The 25,991-nt window shown below is 33.1% G+C and overlaps 1 protein-coding gene across 1 annotated transcript in view; it reads right to left on the bottom strand.

Annotated features, from left to right (window-relative positions):
• Nucleotides 1-1,527: 1,527 nt before the first annotated feature.
• Nucleotides 1,528-25,991, bottom strand: part of LOC126883870 (uncharacterized) — an 84,610-nt gene continuing 60,146 nt past the window's right edge. The window contains exons 3-4 of the mRNA XM_050649548.1: nt 19,068-19,523; nt 1,528-14,867 (exon numbers count right to left, since the gene is read on the bottom strand). Of these exons, the coding sequence (XP_050505505.1) occupies nt 14,637-14,867; nt 19,068-19,523 (687 nt within the window). The 3' untranslated portion in view covers nt 1,528-14,636. The remainder of the gene's footprint in view (nt 14,868-19,067; nt 19,524-25,991) is intronic.

Below are 25,991 nucleotides of genomic sequence, written 5' to 3'. Positions count from 1 at the left end.
GGTATCGCTTAATATTTACAGCGCAAAAAAGTAATTAAATTGTAATCGATTTTTTAAAGATTTTGCTAATCATTTTAACGTTCTACATATTAATAATGAAATATTAATTTCTTACTTCGGATACTTTCACAATTATCGTGTAGATGGCGCTTAGATTAATTTATAATTACATATTACGAAATATCAAAAAAACTTAAATTCAGTATTTAAAACGTAAGTATATTAAAGGTAAACATATACACCACAGCTTTGACCAACTAATATTATCTCCTATTAATATAATTATAGATCTATAAGCTATTGTTTTTAATTTTAATGTTTTCAATTAATCACTTTGACATTTATGTCAAATTTCCAGTAAAAGCTTACATACTTGTCACTACTGGCGCTCGCGAATTTTTAATTATCCCCTCTATCTACGAGCTTATGGCGTATCTATTTCGTTTTTTATTAGTTCTACTAGATTTGGACCTGGCGCTTTTCGTTCTTTAGTAATTTACAAACGTCCTTTACTTCTTTAGACTGAGGGAGAACCTTAGTAATAATCTGGTCATTTGAGTAATAGTTAATAGTAATAATCTGGTTAAATCCTTTTGTGTTTTCCTAGTAGTCCAGTATCTCGTCACATGAAATCCACATTTGTTCAATTTCAGTATGGCTATAGTACAGTTTGATCATCATCATCAATGGTGCTACAGCCCTATGAAAGAGCCTCGACCTTCCCAAGTCTATTACGCCAGTCAGTCCTATCCATTGCCAGTTTGCTGCGCCTATTTTTCTCCCATCCTCATATACACCATCTTTCCATCTAAGTTTTGGCCTACCCCTATTTCTACTTCCCACAGGTTGTGACATAAGGATTCTTCTAGGAGGGTTGTTATGCTGTGATCTTGCTAGATGTCCTGCATATCTTAGTCGTCCTATTCTTATAAGAGATACACGTCTTTTCCACCAAATATATGTTTATATCTGTGGTATACCTCGTAGTTGTACCTCCTCCTCCAAATACCATTTTCACAGATGCCACCGAATATGCCTCTCAGGATCCTTCGTTCAAATATAAGCAGAAGGTTTTCATCTGCCTTGGAGATGGTCCATGTCTCCGATCCATATGTCAACACTGGTTGTATAAGGGTTTTGTATATGGTTATTTTTGTTTGTTGGCTTAAGTTTCTGCTTCTCATATGTCTACGCAGTCCAAAATAGCATTTGTTCGCTAGGATTATCCTTCGCTTGATTTCTTCTGTCATGACGTTTTCCTTGGTGATCAGGGAGCCTAAGTATGTGAATTTGTCCACCACTTCAAAGGTAGAGTTATCAACAGAGAATTGGTGACCGATGTTTATGGCTCTATTGTTGGGTGCCACCATCTTAGTTTTCTCCTCGTTTACTGTCAGGCCCATATTTTTTGAGGCATTTGAGAAGGTGGTATACATTTCTTCTAGTTTGCGTGTTGTGCGGGCAACTAGGTCCACGTCATCGGCATATGCCGATACAGTTTGATAGACGAAAAAAAAACAAAAGAAATATTAAAAAATCAAATTTATTCAAATCCCAAATTACAAAACTATAATCTAAGTTTCCTATCTAAATTACTTATGTCTAAACCTTTGTCATTAAAGGTAGTTGATAGTGTGACGATTATGGCATTTTGTATTTGACTACAAATTTGGCCCTAATAAAATTAAATTGAACCATTTATCAAAAGTTGTGGTAAACTGACATATCTACCATGTGTTTATATTGACTAAAACAACACAGTAAACACCGCGACAATAAAAAGAAGTGACTCGTACAAGATGTTAAAACAACACCCTCATTATAATACTCGATTAAGAAAGTGTTTTACCGATTTAGCGTTTAGCATTTACATAGCAATAAAAAGAATGCCTTAAAACTATACAATAACTACTCAATTCTACAGCGTATTTCAGACATGCGATTCAGTGTACGAAGGATAGGGCCATGCAAACCAAATGACAATTTTCCTGACACCCGTTGCCGCCCTTCACGGCAGCGGCCTTGAAAGGTAGAATTAGGCAGGGCCTTGTAGAGGATTATCGCTGTTAACTGCTGTGAAATACAAAAGGAGGATTTATTTATGATAATTCACAGAATGGGCGACATATGGCAAACCCGCTTGCACACTGATTCTAACGTTTGAAACACATTATAGGCAAGTATTTCATAATTGTAAAGAAAATACTTAAATCGGTTTGCAGGATTCGAAAAGCAAATAATTTTAAAAGTCTAATGCCTGGTTGCACCAACATATCTTAAGCTTAAAACGTGCTTTAAGCTCAGCTTACTAAACATATGCGTTGAACCATTAATGCCTGGTTCCACCAACAAATCTTAAGCTCCAGCTTAGCCCAGCTCAGCTTATAGATATATAATTTTCCATTTTTATCCAAGCACGTCTTAACTGAGAAGAAGTTTAAGGTGAAATCCACGTGGCAATCCATTTTCGCAAGCTGAAAATTGCTCAAAGACTCAATGGTGTAACGAGTATGTTTCGTAAGCTGACTTAAGGCACGTCTTAAATTTAAGATATGTTGGTGCAACCAGGCGTTAGTCTTATATCAATTTTCAGCTTGCCACAATGGATTGCATCTTAAACTTCGTCTCAGTTAAGACGTGCGAAAATTATAGATCTATAAGCTGAGCTGGACTAAGCCGGAGCTTAAGATTTGTTGATGCAACCAGGCATAAGTAATATCATAGTTAGTATTACATTTTGTTAAATACACTAAAAAGTGTCATTAGGGAACACCTTATCGAATATGTGCTGTGAGGAGTAGGCAGCAGTTGTAGCATGTCCAAAACTCATTATTACATCTTGTACAATTGTTATATTCTTTAATTTTTGTAAACAGTATCAAGAAATAATTTTTGGCTATGCTGATAAAATTTGAGTTGTTTTGATTAACTTGCAGTTAACTTCTATTTGCAAATATTGTCAATAACTAAATAAATGTCAATCTGATTAACAGATTATCTGAAATATTGAGAGTATGCTCCTTATATTCTAAGACAATTCGTGTGATGTCAATGATGAATTCAGTTAAGTTATTTTTTTTAAATAACGTTTTTGTTATAAATTACGATAGTACATATTTCATTATTAAATATTAAATATTTAATGCGACTAATGCCTGGTTGCATGAACAGATCTTAAGCTTGAGACGTGCCTTAAGCTCAGATTACTAAACTTACGCGTTGCACCATCGAGTCTTAGATCAATTTTGAGCTTGCCAAAATGGATTTTTACGTGGATTGCATCTTAAACTTCGTCTCAGTTAAGACGTGCTTAGATAAAAATCAAAAATTAATCTACAAGCTGAGCTGGGCTAAACTGGAACTTAAGATTTGTTAGTGCAACCATGCATTAATAATTTTGTAGTCTCTACTTTAAACACGTTTAAATCAAGATAAATTAACTAAACAGTTTTTAAAGTTTAGAAATGTCTCCAATTTGCTCTTCGGCTATAATTTACTGATTTCTTTCTCTATTATACAATCTGTAAACATGTACTTAACTGGTCCATATAATTGCTTCTTGTGTAGTACCCATATTTATTATGAATACTTCAATTTATTATAGTTTACTATTTTATTTGGGAATAAGCCACAATTTCTGATGTTATTACTAGATCATCTGCATAGAATAAAACCTCCATTCTCACTGGTACTAAATTCCTATACCCTATTGTTGACTGTAATTGCCTTGAAGTTCTTTTGGCGCTCTCCATTACTCTATCCATTACTAATATGAATAAAACTGGGCTGAGACTGTGTCCTTGTTTTATTCCCCTCCGTAAGTTAATTATTGGCGATATGTTTCCGTTTATTTGTACTTTCGCGAGTACGTTTCTAATTGTACTTTTTGCCATGCTTATTATCTTTTGCGGGATTTGCAGGTCTTCCATTACTGGCCATATTATTTCTCTATTTATAGAATCAAAAGCAGTCTTCTCCTATTTCGTTTTTTCTTTCAATTATATTTCTCAGTATGTACATATTATCTGTTGTTCCTCTTTCCTTCCTAAAAACTGCTTTTTCTTCTTCACTGATGATAAGCATATGACCCTATAGTTATCACATTCCGCTTTGCCTTTTTCTCCCACGTCTCCGTGATCTATCATCTCCGGATCTATGTCATCGGCACCTCCCGCTTTTCCAATCTTTATTCTTGCCAATCATTCTTCAATATCTTTCGATAATCATTTCCCTATCCTGTTCTCTATCTTGCTGTCCTTTCTCCACATTTTGTTGGTTCCTTGCCTCGACTTTTTCTTTATAGTGCTTATTCCATATGGTTAGTATGTCTTGTATGTTTGTTTTCAATTCATTTCGCTCATTTCTAATCCCATTTATTTGTTTCCTTTTTGTTCCTTTCATGCTTCTTATTTTATTCCAAAACTGATTATTGTTATTTCCAAAACCTTGGTTCAATTCTTCACCGAATTCCTTCCAGCTCTTCATCTTTGCGTCCTTTACTAGTTCTTTCACTATATTTCTTTGTCTTTTGTACTCGTTTCTGTCTCATTCTTCATTTGTGTTTATGTATCGTTTCCACATTTCTTTCTTCTATTTTACTGCTTGCTTTATTTCCTTATTCCACCAACCAGTTCTTTTATTATTCTTCCCGAGTCTTTCTTATTCCCCATACTTGTTTTGCAGTGTTCCATAACGTATCTCTCAATGTTTTCCATCTCTCTTCCATATTCCGTATTTCCTCATTGTTTTCATTGCTATTCTTGTATATTGAGAACTCTCTATGATTTCCATTAGTTTCATGTTTTTGACGGTTCAATTTCCAATTCAGAAGTCATTATCAAAATGCAAAACCTTAATAAATTAAACAATTTTTATTTGCTTGGTAAACAAATTTTTCTAATTTAATTTTATCTGACTCATTCATATTGATAGTTCAGACATCTATTTTAATTTTTTTAATTTATTTTAAAGTAGATGACTTTGGAATAATATTGCCAATATTTACCAAGCAACAAAAGCAAAATTTGTTAATTTATTGTTTTGTATTTTGATACAAAACAACGATTTCCGAAATAGAAATCGAAACGTCAAATAAATTTGAGTTCAAACTTAAATTGTGTATTCCTGAATAAAATAGTAAATTGCATACGATGCCACAAGGCAATAGCTTCAGAACAATATTATTGCGTTAGGAATATTTTCAGTCTTAGTTTGACTAGTCTCTTTTGACTGTTTTTGAAGAAAGGCCTCAGAAACAATAAAAAAATTACAAATGCGCCGCCAGTAAGTTACTCTTCCAATATATAGGTACTGGCATTTGTATTCCCAGCCTCATGCTACAAATCTTCAAACAATTGAGCTATAAGCTCAGAAAAATACAAAAAAATATAAATAATTTAAATATATTAACAAAAAAATCTTTGGCTGCCTCAGACTAGGAGTAGTATAAAGAAAACTTAGATGGACTCTAGAATAAATCTCATTTTTCCGGACGTTAAAAGAAATCTATAATGTATAATTGTTTTGATAAATGGTTTATGGTAGTAATTAACAAGTTTGTTGACCCGTTCACTCCTGATGTCATGTCAACACTATTGCGGACAAATATAGTCCGCAACTGTTGCGGACAAACATAGTCCTCAGGTATTGCGGACAAATATACTATGAACAAATTTAAATTAACAGATCTCCCGCATTTTGGTGCTAACTATAGAATGATTTCTCATGGGAATCTAACTGGTTCAATTTTAAAATATTTTAAGGTTATGATCAGGAGTGAAAGCGTTTACATAAAATAATAGCAAAAATTATGAGTGAAAAAGTATATGTCACATATGTAAGGTATGCTTCGAGAATTTTCACCAACCATATCTAATGACAATGTTAGGAGTTTGGTAAAGTTTCAAATTTATTGTAATCCGGCCGTTCTGTTTGCAATAATTTATAATATATATAAAAAAATGTAACTTATTCTCTCATTTTTTAAATAACTTATTTTACCTCTATATACACTAAAAAGTTTATTTTAACTAACTTGTTTCCAGTATTATTGAGGTGCTTATTAAAATGATTTTTAAACTGCTTTAAACTAAATTCATAATAGGCGAACCAGAGTCAAACCAGTGGATATTATTGTCAAAAAAGGGCCTATTACATATTTACATTTGTTTTATACACTTCCTGCACAACCACGCATTTGAAATATACCTCAGAACTATATGACTATGTAATATTATTAAATAAAAAGGTTTAAAAATTATTAAATAATTCCATATATTATAACCCCCTAGACTTTTCTTAAAAAAAGGTTATAGTAAATAGCTATTGAAATATTTGCTAAATTCAAGACAAAAATGTTGGTTGAGTAAAACGTGTAATCAATTATTGAATAATCAATTTCATCCAATTGGCCACAATTCTTTCGAGGTCGTCGTTCCATCGCGTTGGGGGTCTTTCTCGGCTTCGCTTGTCTGCCCGTGGTCTCCACTTAAGCAATTGTTTTGTCCATCTGTCGTCCTTCATTCTTGCAAGATATCCCGCCCATCTCCCTTTTTGCCTTGTAATACGTTCGATAATATCTTCGACTCCGGTTCGTCTACGAACTTCCTCGTTTCTTACTCTATTTCTTAAGCTTATTCCAAGCATTGACCTCTCCATCTTTCGTTGTGTTCTTCTTAATTTTTCTTCTTCTCCCTCTTCTTCCTCTTTTTAAGCAATTCTGCTTGTTCATTGGGGAATTGATATCTCTATGGAAGTTTGTCACTCTATCTTTTGCGCGGCCGGCCGATACTTCTTCTACCGATTGGTGATTTATCTCTTGCTATTTTGTATCACTGATGTCGTCGAACGTAAAGCCAAGCTGAAATGGGAGTGGGCAGGTCACATAGCGAGACTAAAAGACTCACGATGAACCAGAAAACTAATTGACTGGCGCCCAAGAGAAGACAAACGCAGCAGAGGACGGCCACCAACACGCTGGATGGACGACATTAAACGAATATCCAAGAAATGGCAGCAAGACGCACAGAGCCCATGAGTGTGGCGAAAAATCGGAGATACCTATGTCGAGCAGTGGACAGAAGAGGTTGCATGATATGATGATTTTGACCACACGTATTTCCCCCATTCTGGTTAGGTGGTTATTCAATTATTTTTTTCTATTTACAATATAGTGTCCATCCGTTTATACACTGTACGTTACATTGTCTTCTAATGTCTTCACTCCTCTTTCGATCTCTCAGCGTATTTCCTGTAATTCTTCTCAGTACTCTCATCTCTGCCGTTTCCAGTAGTCTTTGCGTTGTGGCTGTATCGGGTCTTGTTTCTGATGCATATGCATTATTGGTCTTACACTGGCTTTATAAATTCTTGACTTCATCTCAGTGTTAATATGTCGGTTTGCTTTATGTACTTGATTTCTCACTTCTTTGTCCAGGTCTCCGTAACTTGACAATGTAATTCCAAGGTATTTTACTTCTATTACTTGTCCAATACTGATACCATCAATTTCTATTTTACATCTGATTGGTTCTTTATTGATTACTATTGTTTTAGTTTTCTGAGATGAAATATTCATATTGAATTCTTTTGCTCTTATGTTAAATCTATAGACTAATCTTTGCAGTATCTTCATCTTGGGCTATCAATATTGCGTCATCGGCATAGCAGAGTATGTTTACTTCTTTGTTTCCCATTCTATATCCTCTTCCTTTGTTGACGTTTTTGATGATCTCATCCATGATTAAATTAAAGAGCATAGAACTCAAATGAGTCTCCCTGTAAAATTGATGGATTCGACCGCTACTTGATGGAAGTTCATTTTATCTAACAATAAAACACTGAAAACGTTTGTTTTCTATACTTCCACAAAATTTATTACAACTATGTGACTACAGCTGTTTCGACAGAGTGCCTTTCTCAAGTGATTTAGTTTACTATGTGTTTGCCTATTTAAAGTCTTTAACTGAAGAGGTTGAGGAGTGGGGAGCTGTTTGTCTCGAGCTTGATAATTCTGAATGACCAATTCGAGACAAACAGCTCCCCACTCCTCAACCTCTGGAAGTATAGAAAACAAACGTTTTCAGTGTTTTATTGTTAGAGTCTCCCTGTCTTATTCCGCTACCTTATCTATAGGTTCTGTAAGTTATCCATCTATTGTGACTTCTATTTTGTTGTTTTGGTAGATATTTTCAGTAGTTTTGATATCTAGGGAGAGTTCTCTATTATACAGAAAATGGATTATATCTTTGAGTCTTCCCAAGGTTCCTTAGTGTTACCTTGGCAAGTCTACAGCCTGGCCCTTCTTCCCATCTTTTCACGGTTTGCGTGTGGGAGTGACATTTGTGTCGATTGTTCCGCGACTGTTGCAGTTGACCAGCCAAAAAGACCACCAAGTCCTAAGATTCTTAGGCTTGCTGCCTTCTTAGCTAGCTGGTCAGCAATGCGGTTGCCTTTATTTCCGTTGTGTCCTTTAACCCACCTCAGGATCATGTTGTTACCATCCGAAGCTTGGGCTAGTGACTCATGACATTTCATTACTAGCCCTGATATGACACGTGGTCTATTCATGGTTACTAGCGCCTGTCTGCTGTCTGTGCAGATTATTATGGTTTCCTGCTATACCTTACGGGTTATTGTGGGTAGTTGTAACATAACTCAGCTTCTCCTAAATCGTCTATTATGAGAACAATGTCATAAGCATATCGGAGATCATTTAATATCTTTCCATCGATGCTAATACCCTTTGAGTCTTACTCTAATCGTTTAATGCGTACTCCATGACTGTTATAAATAGTTTTAGCGACAAGGTATCTCCAATTTTTACCTTCTCAGTAATGCACAGAAGGTTCACAATTGTCGCATGTTCGTAAATATTTCCAATAATATTCGCATAATTCAATCCATTCAATCCAAAACAAAAAATAATGAAATATCGACGTCGCTGAAATTGTGGACGTCAGATTTTGTTTGTAACAGTAATTCATCCTCTACATATACTCAGCACTTCCCATAAAACTAAAGTACACTTCTCAAAAATTGAAGTGGATATTAAGAAAATGTGTATTTTATTTTTTGTTCATAAGGTCAAATAGAAAAATGGAGTGATATAAATAAAGATTTATTTTTACTTCGTATTTTCATACAGATGAACCGAAAGAAAGAAATTCTTTAAGAAAAAAAAAATAGAAAATAAACAAAAATTGTAAAATTAACAACCTAAAATTTCTATTCCTGCTCAATTTCTAATATCCCGAAAAGAAAAATTAATAGTGTGTGGGTCCACCTCTGTGTCGCCTTAGCGCTCTAACTCTATTTGGAAGATCTCTTATTAAATTATTGATGAACTGCTGCGGTATACGTTCCCAAATCGCGCGTAATGTATTGGCCAACTGATCTAAGGTTTGGGGCGGTTGAAGGAGCCTGTTTTGTTGCCTAGACATTTCGGCCCAAACATGTTCAATGCAATTCATATCAGGTGAACACGGTGGCCACTCCATTCTTGTAATGCCATGAGCTTCTATACACTCGTTGACAATTCTCGCACGGTGAGGGCGAGCATTATCATCAATCAGAACAAATTGTTCGCCTATTGCACCAAAAAATGGAACTCGATATCGTCTAGCAGTCGTTGTCTCATTAATTAAGACGACTAAGTCCGTGCGACCGTCAAAACATATGCCTCCCCACACGCAAACGGATCCACCTCCAAAAAGAGTGGTTGGGACTCTCAGATTTTCATTGTAACGCTGTCCTCTTTCCCTCCACACCAATATTCGGCCATCATTAGTATACAAACGAAATCTGGACTCGTCAGTAAAGAGACAATTCCTCAAATTTTCGAAATTCCACTGATAGTGTTCCATCGCCCAGCTATATCTGCATGCACGCTGCTCCCTAGTTAGTCGTGGATGGGTAGCGCGCCGTCTAGCCCTTAAATTGGATGCATGTAACTGTCTTCTGACAGTTTGACTGGAAATCGCTCGTCCAGTAGCATGCCTGAAGATACTGTTAATTCTGGAAGCCGTGAATGTTGGGTTTCTTCTTGCCGTCAGAACTACAAAACGGTCTTGCCGACGAGTTTTAGATCGTTCTCTTCCTCCTCCATGCCTGTATGTTGCAGATCCACTTGCTACATACCGATTCCATGCACGACTTATCACACTTTGCGACACATTTAGCCTCATAGCAACCTCTTGTTGAGTTATGCCTTGTTGGATCCAACGAACTAATTGCTCGAGCTGCACTAGTTCTAAACGTCTTTGCGGCATAATGTTTTTGTGATAAATAGATTTCTTGACTTATTGACAACTGGTAAAGCCAATACAAGCACTTTTATACGAATGATATATTCATGTTTGGAACAACATTTCTCTCTTTGTACTAGATAAGGGCCGATAAGAATAGGGAGAAAAAACCACATGCAAAAAATATTGGCAATAAAGATAGCATATAGAGTATAGTACAGGCAATTATTTTAAAAATAGTTTTATGTTAATTTTAGGAATTTTAAAATTATCCACTTCAATTGTTGAGTAGTGTATATAAACCTCGACTGTGATAATGTGATGGTAACTAGTGAACTATATATTTGATATTATGTTTTTAAATTACATACTTGTGTACCGGTAAAAACTCAAATTAATAGTAATTTAAATTTTTTCAAACCAATTTGAAGACCATTATTTTTTCTCATCTACTATATTTTTTTCATATTTACAATTTTATGGCCCTGACAAAATAATCCCACTTTCAAAGGTTGGGAACACTGGCTCAACGTTCTGGTTTCCTACCTAACCTTACCTTACTTTATAAACCGCGTAAACTATTTCAAATCATTTTAAAAAATGAATATAAAGATTTTGAATAAAATATATTGAATACTTCATATCATAAACATAGAAATACTTAGAAATAAACTTTTTCTAATCTAAAACTCATTGTTAATAATAATTTTCTCTGGTCGCTGGATTGTTAAACAAACATTTACAAAATATTTTAACTTACTTTTTGTATTTTCTTAAACAATCATTTTGTAGGAGACTCAGGTCTTGACAATACTAAGTTCATTCAATCATCACTGCACGCAGATTATTTCTACACTTGAGTCCGTGGTTTTTTACCCGTCCGTCATTAATACCTGGCGAGATAAAACATATACTTTTTATCTAGCATCATTCTCTTCCACGCATGAAACTAATGACAAACCAGCTACCGCCTGTTATTAAGTAAAAAGACATGTTATTTTTATGAACGCTCTAGACTCAGTATATTGAAAAGAGATAGGTACAAAAAAGACGATTAGGAATGTTTTCAGATTTTAAGTACAATTTGTGACGTTTCTGGTTTGTTTACGTTTGTGGCTGTCAGTCTGTTGAATTTTTTGCTTGTTTTTTTTGTCGAATTTTTGCATTTTGAAGTTCTTTGTATTGCACAAAAAAATTTTTTCAAAACTAATTTTATATTGGAGTTTGAAATTTTATGGTAAGTGTAATTTATGTTGTTAAGTTTAGTTAAGTGACAGTAGTTAAGGAATGGTTGTGTTAAGTTTTCGTTAAGTGAATGAAATGACAAAAAGAAAATATGTTATTCAACTTTTTTTATAAATTTTTTATTTATTTATTAATCACTAATGATATTAAAAGCATTTATTAAGCTATTGATGGATTCGACCGTTACTTGATGGAAGTTCATTTTATCTAACAATAAAACACTGAAAACGTTTGTTTTCTATACTTCCACAAAATTTATTACAACTATGTGACTACAGCTGTTTCGGCAGAGTGCCTTTCTCAAGTGATTTAGTTTACAATGGTTTGCCTATTTAAAAGTCTTTAACTGAAAAGGTTGAGGAGTGGGGAGCTGTTTGTCTCGAGTTGGTCATTCAGAATTATATCTGTATTTTTCAATTTATTAATTTCTGAATTTGATTTGAGTTCTATCAGAATTTGAAACTGTTCATTAAAAGAATGATTATGATCTAGAAGGTGAAGTGCGTATGTAGAAGTGTCTGTTTTTCTATTGTTGAAAGCCCTTTTGTGTTCTGCTATCCGTTTGTCAAAAGTTCTGCCAGTTTGACCGATGTAAGTTTTCGGACAGTCACCACAAGTTAGTTTGTAAACACTCTGTAGTTGTACTCTGTAGTTGTTTTCTCTTTCGGCTCATTATTGTTCTTAATATATTTGCTTAAGTTGTTGTTAGTTCTGAAAGCTGGTGTTATTCCTGTCTTTTTTATGTATCTGGCTATTTTTGTTGTTATCTTGCCAGTATATGTGATAGAGCAGAAGGTACTGGGTTCTTTCTGTGGTGGTGGATAAACTAATTTCAGGGCTTTCTTAAGGAGTTTTTGGTTTAAAATTTTGTTAATTGTTTGTTCGTTATAGCCATTGTTTACTGCTATTTGTTTAATGATGTTCAGTTCTATCTCGAAGTTACTTTTTGACATGGGAATTTCTGTCAGTCTATGTATCATGCTATGGTAGGCTGCTAGTTTGTGTTGTGTAGGATGGGATGATGAATTGTGTATAGTTGTGTCGGTATGGGTAGGTTTATGATATACGGTGAACTCATGTTTGTTTGTGTAGTCTGGTAATTGTTACGTCTAGAAAGTTTATGGACTTATTCTGTTCTGTTTCTATTGTGAACTCAAATGTTACTATGAAGTGAATTAATGTATGATAGAAATTGGTCAAGTTGCCTGTTAGTTCCTGTAAAGCATACTAGTATATCATCCACGTATCTCCACCAATATAAGAACTGTTTAAATACGGGATGTTTAGAAATTGTTGTTTCAAGATGGTTCATAAATATACAGTGCGTAAATCGTTCAGCTAGACATAGGGAACATACATTGTATATATTTAGATACCTAAATACACACATTGTATTATATTAAGATAATTGTGGCAACTTCGCTCTCTCAATGACAATATAGTTGTTAGCATTAAGGGGCATTAACCTCAAAATTGACAATTAATTTCGGGTGACACAAATAAATGTCAAAACATGACATTGTAGTAGAACTGTTTTTGACCTAATGGGAAAACTGTGTCTGTTTAATTTGGAAATTAATTTTTAAATAAAAGATATTTTAAAAATTAAAGTAAAATTATTAATTCATCAGTCATAATCTTTGTTTTTGATTTATTTATGGACTGCCTTGCATTCAAAATCACTCATTATATTCGTTCTAACAGCTCTATTGCACCAGAAACTCGTACTCGAACAGAAGTTTCAACTAACAGGTTAGCGCAGTTGCCACAATGATCTCAATGTATATTCCCTATGTCCAGCAGAACGATTTACGTACTGTATATGAGAGCAATGGGCTTAGAGGATTACCCATAATAAGTCCTGCACTGAATGAACAGTTTCAAATTCTGCATATTCAAAATAAAGGCCTTAAGCTATCTTTATTGGAATCTATGGAAACTAATAAATTGAAAAATACAGATATAATTCTGAATGACCAACTCGAGACAAACAGCTCCCCACTCCTCAACCTCTTCAGTTAAACACTTTAAATAGGCAAACCATTGTAAACTAAATCACTTGAGAAAGGCACTCTGCCGAAACACCTGTAGTCACATAGTTGTAATAAATTTTGTGGAAGTATAGAAAACAAACGTCTTCAGTGTTTTATTGTTAGATTTATTAAGCTACTTCAAATTTAGTTGTAATTCTGCACAAAATTTTAAATCAAAACTTACATTTGACATTCTATTTATTTGTTAACGTCAAATTTTAACCCGTGATCGGAGCAGTAGCTACTTACTGTCACTTGCTGTTGCGTTTAGTAAATTTCTGACTTATTTCGTACGCTTTAAATGATGACGCACGGGTAAAAAACCCTGGACTCAACTGTATGTAGATTATTTCTACTACTTCTTCAATGTAGTCATGTTTATAGCCAGCACACCTTAAGCAGGATTTGGCAACTCTACCTACACATAAAATGTACAAGACTAGGAGACAAAATGAGAAAACGTTAATCACAGCAGCCAGAGAAATATGAACATAAATGGAAACACTGCATGCGTCACTCAGTCCTCCGCCGTCATTCGGCGATTAATCAACGCTAGTGAAATAAGCAATGTTGCCGATTTTAGCGCTTTCTTCAGTGGTTTATATCTAATCGAAAACTTAACGTATTGTATATTATACAATTTAATAATCACATGGCGAATATCACAAACACCAGTAAAAGTAAATTCTGGTGTGAACGGCAAGATCATTGGTAGGTGTTTTATATGTGACATAATACTCTTTCACTATTTAAAAGGGCCACAAAGCTATGATTCCCTAAAGAAATTGTATCGCAATCAAGTATCTGCTTCCCACAAGTGCAGTGAGCATCGCAGACAAATTACTGAAAAATCGCAGAATAACTGTCAAGTGATACAGGCAAGTTTTGAACGTCTTGAATTTCACAATAAAGAAATGCTCAATGCTTTTGATTAAAACCTTCATACAGTATGGTTTGAATAGCACTAGACACATAGACTTTTTGTGAAGTACACAGGTGCCAAAATTATTTGCCAACTTAACAGCTCTGATAAGCGTCAAAATTTTATATCCCCCCATTTTTTGTTAGGAAATCATAGCTTCTATAACAATTTGAGTCAAAAGATAAAATCTCGTTAGGAATTTAACGCCGGGAAATCTTCATCCGAGCTTATATTAAAAGGCGGTTCATCTATGTCGTACGCAAAAAATCTGTAAGGGTCGCAGTCCCCATAAAAGTCATGCTTGACTATATAATTACGCGCAATTTCGCCATTCTCTTTGTCACTTCCACTTTTGGCGGGAGAATGACGTTGATGAGTAGGTGATGTCCCATTAATCTTTATTGGACTGCTACAAAAATTGAACTAAAAACAAATACAATATAAGAAAGAGCGACCGTATTAGCATTTTTTAAAAAAGAATAGTTGGTCATCGCAATGAATAAATTTGTTTGATTCTAGTTGAGACAGTCACCAGACGTCACCACCATTTCTGTCAGGGTCGTAACGTCACGCGTAACTATAAATCCAAAATGCATAGACACCAAGTTGGATACGATCCTATTCTTAACACACCAACTCGCATACATATTAAGAAAAATAAATATATGGAAGAATATATTTAGAAATTGATTTAATGATGCCATGCTATTATATTATGTATGATGTATAGTAGCATAACATCATTAATTCAATTTCTAAATATATTCTTCAATATGTATATTTATTTTTCTTAATATGTACAGTCGGAAAAATGAAAGAATACCCATGAACGATCACATCAATCACTTATTTTGTATTTGCTGTCTTTTTCTATAAATAACAAACGTTTATTATAGAAAAAGACAGCAAATACAAAATAAGTGATTGATGTGATCGTTCATGGGTATTCTTTCATTTTTCCGACTGTATGCGAGTTGGTGTGTTATGAATAGGGTTGTATCCAACTTGGTGTCTATGCATTTTGGATTTATCGTAGTTAGGCGTGACATTGTAACCCTGACAGAACTGGTGGTGATCTGGTGACTGTTTCAATAGGGAACTTGCATAAAATTTTAAATTTGAAAAAAATGTTATAAATCACAACTGAACATAATTTAAAACATGTATCAAAGATAAAAAAGTTTTGTTTGTCTTTCGTTTGGCCCCTAAAGACGATTAAAAATTCAAATTATACCAGCCAGCCCAAAACGTGTAGATGACGTCATCGGGTTATATGTTTACATTCTTAACCAACAAAGTAAACAAAATTATATATAATTTTAAATTAGACATTATAAACGTCAGTAGAAAGTACAGTTATGTGACGTTACAAGTGTTTTTGAGTTTGAACTATTCATAGAAAATTTGTACTTTTACAAAATGGTTTTATTTTCCATAGTAAGCCTTCTTTCCTTTCCTTCAATAACTATATCAAACTCCAATCTCAACAAACTGGTATATATTATTATAATGACATACGACAAAAAGTAGGTGGAGGCCAATAAACTAAAGAAGAAGAAGAAGAAGAATATACCTAAATATAACCATAAACGGAACCATATTAGCCCGATCAAAGAACAATCTGACCAAAAAAAAAAAATAAAGGAAGGATGAAAATTTGGGAATAGATAGTTGAAATTGTCTATTATTATATAAGAAAAAGTTTACAATTCTACATCCCCTCCATTTTACAAAAATGGAGGGAATACCCCCTCTTGAAGATGAAAAAAAAAACATTCAAAATAAGACCGGAATTGAATAAAATGGATAATTCTAAAAAACTTTTCTTCTATAGTTTTTTCACTAAGTCAATACTTTTCGAGTTATTTCCGAGTGAATATGTTCATGTTTAACAAAATAAAACATGTTTTTGGACGGTTTTTCGGAGATAAATCAAAAAGTAAGTATTTTAGCGAAAAAAATATTCTTAGCAAAAATATAGCCCATAAAAAAATGAAAAAAATGGTGTATACATGAGTCTGTAGACCCAGTAGAAGCAGAGTTGCAGCTACTGAAAAGTAGGTTCTTCTTCGTGAAATAACCCAAAAACGGAGCACTTTTAGGGGAAAATTCATTTTAACTTTTTTAAAGTGTTTTATTTTTATTTTGTAAAAAAACTTGTACCATTAAAAGTAAGTGAATTACGCTCAAAATATTGTTGGTTCCTTTTATTTTTTGGTAAAAAAATCGCGAAAATCACCCCCTAATTAGCATCACATATACATTTTAACATTACCACTTCACAAGTTATTTGTCTATGTCACAATTTTTGTCTAACAAGAAAACAAAACAGCAAAAATATTCAGAAAAGCAAAACGTACATTAAGATTTTTGGTGTTACTAATAATTTTTAAGTTAATTCCATGAACAATTCCATTTTTTTTTCAAATTTAAAAAAAATGTTTTATTTTAAACCCATTTTTTTAAAAGTGAGCACTTGAACCAATGAAACTTATAGATAATATCAACAATAGATAAGTAAAGTAACTTGTGAAGCGGTAACGATTAATTTTATTTGGGAAGCTAATTAGGGGGTGATTTTCGCGATTTTTGTACCAAAAAATAAAAGAGACCAACAATATTTTGAGCGGAGTGTAACTTGTAACTTACTTATTTTTATTGTTAGAAGTTTTTTTAAAAAACAAAAATAAACCTTTTTTAAAATGCTCTGTTTTTTTGGTTATTTCACATTGGAATATTCGATTTGGAATTTGACGAAGAAGAACCTACTTTTGATTAGCTACAACTCTGCTTATACTGGGTCTGCAAACCTCACGCGTACACCTTTTTTTTTCAAATTTTTATAAGCTATATTTTTACTAAGAATATTTTTTCGCTAGAATACTTACTTTTTGAATTATCTGCGAATAACCGTCCAAAAACATGTTTTTTTTTTGTTAAAAAGGAATAAAGTATTTTCTATGGGAAGTAAGCCACAATTTTACTAAAAAATGAATTTATTAAAGTTTCGAAGCCCAAATCGGGTTTCGTTGTCAAAATACAAAATACTATTAAAATAAACAAAAATGTTGTTGCTAAGTAAAAAAATTCTTCTAAGAATTTATTTAATCTGACTCATTTATATTGGCAATTCAGACGCATATTATACATTTTAAAGTAGAAGGCTTTAAAATGATATCGCCAATATTTATGAGTTGTGTTCCTGGGACGACTTTACTAAAAGATAGTTCATTCGATTACATGAAATCAATCCCAACTCAAGAATATCCGTCGCAAAAAAATCATAGCATGTGATCTGTCTTTAAAAAGACAACCAAATGTAACGATGACAGTAAAATTCTCGCGTTAGAGATTCCATAGTAAATCACGAGGGAAAACCAGGAAAAAAAACCTCGTGATACTATCCCAACATCGTAAGTACTTTTCGTTAAGTCTTACATTTAATTTACCTACCTTCAAAAAACTAATACCAAATTCTGACTTTAATAAATTATAAATAATATTAATAATACATAGATATACAATAAGTAATACTAAAATATAAAATTTGTACTAACTCGATATGTTATTGACTTATCGGGATAGTATCACGAGGTTTTTTTCCTGGTTTTCCCTCGTGAGTTACTATGGAATCTCTAACGCGAGAATTTTACTGTCATCGTTACATTTGGTTGTCTTTTTAAAGACAGATCACATGCTATGATTTTTTTGCGACGGATATTCTTGAGTTGGGATTGATTTCATGTAATCGAATGAACTATCTTTTAAAAAAGTAGTCCCAGGAACGCAACTTATAAATATTGGCGATATCATTTTAAAGTCTTCTACTTTAAAATGTATAATATACGTCTGAATGCCAATATAAATGAGTCAGATTAAATAAATTATTAGAAGAATTTTTTTACTTAGCAACAACATTTTTGTTTATTTTAATAGTATTTTGTATTTTGACAACGAAACCCGATTTGGGCTTCGAAACGTTAATAAATTCATTTTTTAGTAAAATTGTGGCTTATTTCCCATAGAAAATACTTAATTATAAAAATGCCACAAGGAAATAGCTTCAGAACAACGTTAAAAATGAACATATTCACTCGCAAATAACTCGAAAAGTATTAACTTAGTGAAAAAACTCTACAGAACAAAAGTTGCTTAGAATTAGTCAGTTTATCCAATTCCGGGCCTATTTTGAACGTACATTTTTTCACTCCTGAGAAAATATTTTTCACCCCGTATTTCCCAAATTTTGTAAAATGGAGGGGATATAGAATTGTAAACTTTTTCTTATATAATAATAGACAATTTCAACTACCTATTCCCAAATTTTCATCCTTCCTTTATTTTTTTGGAGGTTTTCGTAAAATTTTGTGTTCCTTGATCGGGCCAAAATTTGAAGAGGTGGAAATACTGAATAGAAAGTATAATAAGTAAAAGTAGAATAGATTAAAATTTGTTAATTTTTACCTGGGCCGAAAACTTAACCATACCATTCAAACACAAATGACTTTGTAATAAGTTTAAGATTAAAGTTTACTGCAATATTTTGGTAGGTAGGTACTATATTAGAAAGATTGGTACCATGGAAGAATGTTAAAATATGTACTCTAGAAAAAAAGTACTGACCTTAAATTCTGGCGCATCAGGATTAAGATTAGAGTTCACATCCTGTCCATGTTCTTCTTTCTTCTTCTGATCTACCTTTTTCACTTCTGACTTATCTGATTTATTTTTTTCTTTTTTCTTCTTGTCTACCTTCTTAACTTCCGACTTATTTTTTTCTTCTTTCTTCTGATCTACCTCCTTCTCCTTAACTTCTGACTTATCCGACTTATTTTTTTTACCAAGAATAACACTAAGAGGTGGAGGTTTCTTCTCCTCGGCCGCCTGTTTGATAGGACTCTTGATGGGACTCGAGACATTTCGTTTTACAGGACTTACGGATTTTTCAGAACTCTCAGAATCTTCCCCTTGAATATCACAAAATTGTACGTCAACGGGTAAAACAGGGGATGGTGTTTGATTGGATTGCTTGTTCCATTTTTTTTCTATAAACTCGTTTGAATAGCCAAGTGGAAAAGCCTGAAATGAAATTCGTTGGTGAATGCTAATAACCTTTTTTTATTAGTTTAATTTATAATTTATAATAAATAATAGATATATATGAAAATGCAACTATGATAGTACAACTAGACGAAAATACAAATCCCATCCCCATTAAGAGAGGAGTGAGACAATAAGACGTAATATCGCCAAAGCTTTTTAACTTAGCCCTAGAAGACGTCTTCAAAACTACAACTTGGTCAACATATGGCATTAACGTTAATGGCAACAAGCTACACCACCCACCGCAGATTCGCTGACAAAATTGTGACTATAGCGAGCTCATTCGAGGAACTTCAAATTATGATGGAGGAACTCGCAGGCAGCTCCCTGTCGGCCTAAAAATGAATATCAGAAAAACAAAAATGATGACAAACACAGATGACCCCAGACGTATAACTATAAATGGCAGTGAGATATAAAAAGTCCAGGAATATATCTACCTATGGTAAGGGAGCCAAGTATGCTAAATGTGCAGTCACTCGAGCGCTTTGAGAACCTATTGGGTTGTGAAGAGTAGGTCCTAAAACCAAAAAAAGTTAAGTAAAGTTTTCCATTTTAGTGAGGACTTTGCATTTTTAATTTAATTTTTCATTTCCAACAATCGTTTTTTTAGATTATAGCGCCATCTATCCATAATTCGAAAAAATGTCTCGAAAAAAAAAGTTACTTATTTGTACGTAAGAAATCCAAAACTGCAATAAAAAATAGGGGCTCCCATTTAAGATTTTAAAGTAACACCGAATCGATAGATTTTTCAAAAATATTGAATAAGTCTATTTTTCAGTTTTTCGATCTGATGTTCATTTCGCGAAATATCGCGGGATTCGTATTTAAAATATTAAATTTACACCCACCCCTCTCCGTGGGAAGTCTTGTTTGGTATCATTCGATAGATTTTTGAAAAATATTGAGTACGTATTTTTTAGTTTTTTGATCTATCATTCATTTCGCGAAATATTCGCTTTTTTCTGGTGAAACTTTGGTGAAACCCATTTCCTTGTGCCAAGTGGCTCAAATCGTCAGATTTTTCAAATATACACTATTTTGCATCTACTTAACTTACCTTATCTTAATCTGACGATTTCGAGTATTTCTAAGGATAGATTTTTCTTTCGGCCCCCCCTTAACGAACTCCTCTGCATTAAGAGCCAATATATGGTAGACGTACACTTTCAGGGTACAAGGTTTCTCCTCATGTGATATGACGCGCTCGAGTAACTGCAAAAATCCCCGCTTGGGCCTATCACTAGGCCAAATCCTGAAATTTGACAAAGGGAACCAAAGTGCGGAAATTACTAGGAGAGCAAGACTAACATGGGCAGGATTTTAAAACTTAATTTAGCGCCTCCCCAGATATGGATACCGTACATCCAAATTGATTTCAATATGGTCCAGGATAGTCCTGTCGCCAGGGGGGGTACAACGGCCTCCTTAATTCAGATGGACTTACCCAAGTTTTTTTTATGTATTTTGATCCGTAGAACACGAATTTTTTGGGTAACAGTTGATCCGGATGTAGATAAGATTGTTATAAACAAAGAACTTGAGGAATTACATAGCAGCGATTTTTCGCAAAACAAAACATTTTTTTGTATTTTTTGGGCGATTCTCAGCAAAAATGGTCTTACAAGTTTTTTCGTATGCATCGTTTTCGAGATAAACGCGGTTGAACTTTCAAAAAATCGAAAAAGTGCAATTTTTGAACCGGAATAACTTTTGATTAAAAAATAAAATAGCAACTATGCTTACTGCATTTGAAAGTTCAAGTCAAATTCTATCGGTTTTGATTATTTGCATTGCCAAAAATTAAGTTTTTATTTGTCAAGCAAAGCTATAAACACATAGTGTTTCCCGTGCCAAATGCATGCGTTTTAATGTAAGTAATATACGTAGAAATTCTGTATGCGCGCCTACTCATTCGATTTCAAATTAAAAATACATTGAAAACATCATTCAATCACTATGTGTTTATAGCTTTGTTTAACAATAAAAAAAAGAATGTGTGTGTACTTTGTACGCCTGTAAGAAGTTATACTTCTATTATATGATTATATGATTATAAACGAAATTAATATACTTTTTATTTATATTTTATTTAAATATTAAACTAATTTATACTTACTACTTCTCGAACATTTTTATTAAAACAGTGCCAAAAATTAAAATAATAAAAGAATAAAACACACACAAACACATTAAAAATGCCACAAATGATTTCTGAACATTAATTATCGGAATTCTTTTTAACTAAATACGTATTTTCTGAAAATAAAATTATATAATAAATATACTTACAATCATAAAATGTATAAAAAAAAATAAAAAGATAAAAGTTTCTATTGGGATTCGAACCAACTTATCAGCGCGGTTGGTATTGGCGTTGTATTGGGGTTCATTTGCATTAAACGCTTCGCCACGGAGACAACGTGTCATTATGTGCGAAGATCGACTAACTAAAAGGATTAAACTTTTGACATTTTTGAATTTTGAATTGAAATGATTTAGAATTGAAAAAATACAACAAAACATAGAGTAAGAAAACAATATATTAGGTGAATATTGATAGAAATTTTGATGGTAATCAAATTATGTAAATAAAAGTATTACATACTATGTATTTTGGTAGGTTCAAATAGGTAGATACCTATAATACATTTAAAATTATTACGTACCTGTTGCTTTAAAAACTATTTAAAAGTCACTACAATTATAAATTTTTTTGTTTCTGTCCTCACAATAAAACTAATATATTATACATTTGTTTACCTTCATATTGAACAATTATTTATTATTGACAGATCATTTCAACACCCAATTAGGTAGATACCTATAATACATTTAAAATTATTACGTACCTGTTGCTTTAAAAACTATTTAAAAGTCACTACAATTATAAATTTTTTTGTTTCTGTCCTCACAATAAAACTAATATATTATACATTTGTTTACCTTCATATTGAACAATTATTTATTATTGACAGATCATTTCAACACCCAATCAGAACCCGTATAACGACTAATACCATACTGTCGGTGTGCGCATGTGCGCAGATCAATATAAATTCACCCTCAATCTCAATCGTGCCTAAAGAAGTATAACTTCAAAAATATTTTTTAGCAATGAAAATAATCAAAGCCGATAGAATTTGACTTGAACTTTCAAATGCAGTAAGCAGAATTGCTATTTTGTTTTTCAATTAAAAGTTATTCGGGTTCAAAAATTGCAATTTTTCGATTTTTTGAAAGTTCAAGCGCGTTTATGTCGAAAACTATGCATCCTACGAAAAAACTTGTAAAAACATTTTTTGCTTAGAATGACTCAAAATATACAAAAAAATGTTTTGTTTTGCGAAAAATCGCTGTTATTTGATTCCTCAAGTTCTTTGTTTATAACAATCTTATCGACATCCGGATCGACTGTTACCCAAAATATTCGTGTTCTACGGGTCAAAATACATAAAGAAAACTTGGGTAAGTCCATCTGAATTAAGGAGGCCGTTGTACCCCTACTGGCGACAGGACTGGGAAGCGAGCTTTTCACCTCGCAATTTTTACAGAACGGATCGAGTTGCTTGAAAATTTGAGAATAAGTAGTGGATAGTCCAAGGATCAAAATCTATATGATGCCGAAAGTGGCTTTTACCATGGGGGTGGTTGCCACCTCCATGGTAATCCTGAAATTTTTTATTATATTTTGACAGCAAAAGTTGATAAAAACGTTAATTCTAAGCAAAAAATGTTCTATACATATTTTTGATAAAATTAATAGTTTTTGATTTATTCGCTATCGAAAGTGTTACGTTTATATCGAAAAAATCAATGTTTGTCGATAATACTCAATTACCATTCACTCAATTTTTGTCGTAGAACAAATTTTATCAAACCAAGTTCTTGGGAATAAAATAACCTACAATTTCATATTTAAACATTTTTTCGTATCTCTGATGCTAATCTTTCTATTCTGAAGAAAAAATCTTTCTTTACCAAACTACAAAAATTCGTTATTCGCTTTTAACTCCAGGTTTTTTTAGAACTAATCATTCTAAGCCAGTCAAACTTCTAGAATCTATTAATAATACATAAATAAAGAAGAATGAATAAGGCCAATGACTAAAAACTCCGCTAACTTACATTATTATGCTTACAATTAGATTTCTTCTTTTTTTTTTTCAAAAATATATATTGATTTTTTAACCGTAACTTTTTATTTTTTATCTTAGAAAGTTTGGTAAAAAAGAATTTTGTAGGTTTTTACAAGATCTATAAGCTTATTAATACTAAGTCTTTTTAAAATCCCCATTCGCAAAAAGAGGTGACTTTGAAAGGGATGGTAAATGTGGTTTTTGCATGTTATTACCAGTTTTAATTGTCAATAGCTCACGCAATTTTTGCCGTAGAAAAATTTTTGCAAACCAGGTTCTTGGGAATTAAATAAGATATAATTTCATATTTAAACATTTGTTTCGTATCTCCGATGCTAATCTTTCTATTCTGAAGAAAATGCCATTTTTTTCAAAATTAAAAAAATTCGTTATTCGCTTTTAACTCCATTTTTTTAAAACTAATTATTCTCAGCCGGTCAAACTTCTAGAACCTATTAATAATACATAAATAAAGAAGACCAAATAAGGTCAATGACTGATTTTAATTAGGGTGGTGATTAGGAGGGTGCTTCCGATCACTTTGCTGGAAACATTATTTTCGTTATAAGTAAATCACTTAATTTTTCCGCTAGACTTTTTATCCTCGAAAAATGCATAGTTTTCCCGGCTTTTGACATTGAAACTAAAATATTTAGCATTTGACGAAGAAGAGCCAACATATAATAAACTATAGCTCGATTACTATTGGTCTTAAAGACAATTAAAAAATACGGTTGTTTATTTTTTTAAAAGGTACATTTTTGTTAGGTAAAGTTGTTTTGATAAAACGAAAACTTTTGGAGTTGTTAGCAGAAAACTTATTAAAAACATTGACTTTTAAGATATAAAACTAACACTTTCGATTGAACTATTGATTTTATCAAAAAAATGTATAGAACGTTTTTGTTTATAATTAATGTTTTTACCAACTTTTGTGGTCGAAATATAATAAAACATTTCCACCTCCGAGATGGGGTGGCAACCACCCCCATGGTAAAAGCGCCTTTCGGCATCATATAGATTTTGATCCTTGGACTATCCACTACTTATTCTTAAATTTTCACGCAAATCGATCCATTCTGTAAAAATTGAGAGGTTTTGTCCTATTTTAAGCTTCATTACTTGGACTAATATGGTTTTGTATAAAAGTAATTTGTTATTTAATGACAATTTGGATGTCTTACCAAGGAACCAGTACATTTGTCTGAACTTGAGATCCAACTGCCTGCGTTTCATTTGGATGTGTTTATTCCATGTTAGCCTTTGGTCGATATACAATCCAAGGTATTTCACTTCTGTGCTGCCGGGGATGTGTATTGTTAAGTGTGAGTGGAGGACAGATTTCCCGGCGGGTGATAAATGTTACTTTTACTGACTTTCGTTCATTTATTTTAATTCTCCATTGATTGTAACGTATTGCGACTAGGTTCACGTGGGTTTGGAGATGAGAAGAGACATCTACTGGATTCTCACTAGTTGATAATACAGCTACGTCAGTTGCAAAGGATGCAATTGTAGTATTGTGTGTTTCTCGTAAATCCGCTGTGAAAATTATGAAAAGTAGAGGACCCAAAACGCTGCCTTGTGGGACCCCCGATTCGATGCTACAAATGGTGGATTCAGCACTACCATCTCTAACGGAGAAGTTTCTATTGGATAGATATGATCTGAGTATGAGGTAGTAGTTACTTGATAGAGTATTTTTTAATTTAAAGAGCAGTCCAGGGTGCCATACTATATCGAAAGCCTGGGAGATGTCGAGAAATACGGCGTTGCCACATTTATTTTCTTCGAGGTTTCTTGCAATTTCATTACCTATCCTATGAACTTGTGTTGTCGAATGGTTCTCACGAAAGCCAAATTGGTGAGTTGGAATATGTTCTGGCAGCAGATGTTCTTGATTCTGCTTAATAACAGCCTTTCAAAGAATTTAACCGGGATGGGTAGTAGACTGATGTGTCGGTAGGAAGAGAGTTCTTGAGGGGGCTTGGTAGGTTTTAGTATATATCATGATTTCTGCATGTTTCCAGATAATAGGAAAATAGGATAGTACTAGGATGCAATTGAATAGTGTTGTAAGTAGGACTATAGCTTTATGGGGAAGGTGTTTTAATACTTCTCCTGTTATTAGTTCGTACCCAGGTGCTTTACGTGGATTTAGTTGCTGTATCTCGTTTTTTCGTTTGGAGGAAGTGTTTTTATTGGAGAGTACATTTAATAGGGTGAATCGTAATATCATTTATCTCGTCCTCTGTAGTTCTAGGATCAGCTTTGAACATGTCAGATAAGTGAACTGCTAGAG

Source organism: Diabrotica virgifera, chromosome 4, assembly GCF_917563875.1.
Source record: "Diabrotica virgifera virgifera chromosome 4, PGI_DIABVI_V3a".
NCBI classification, from domain to species: Eukaryota; Metazoa; Arthropoda; class Insecta; order Coleoptera; family Chrysomelidae; genus Diabrotica; species Diabrotica virgifera.
This window is presented reverse-complemented; position numbering and strand designations above follow the sequence as displayed.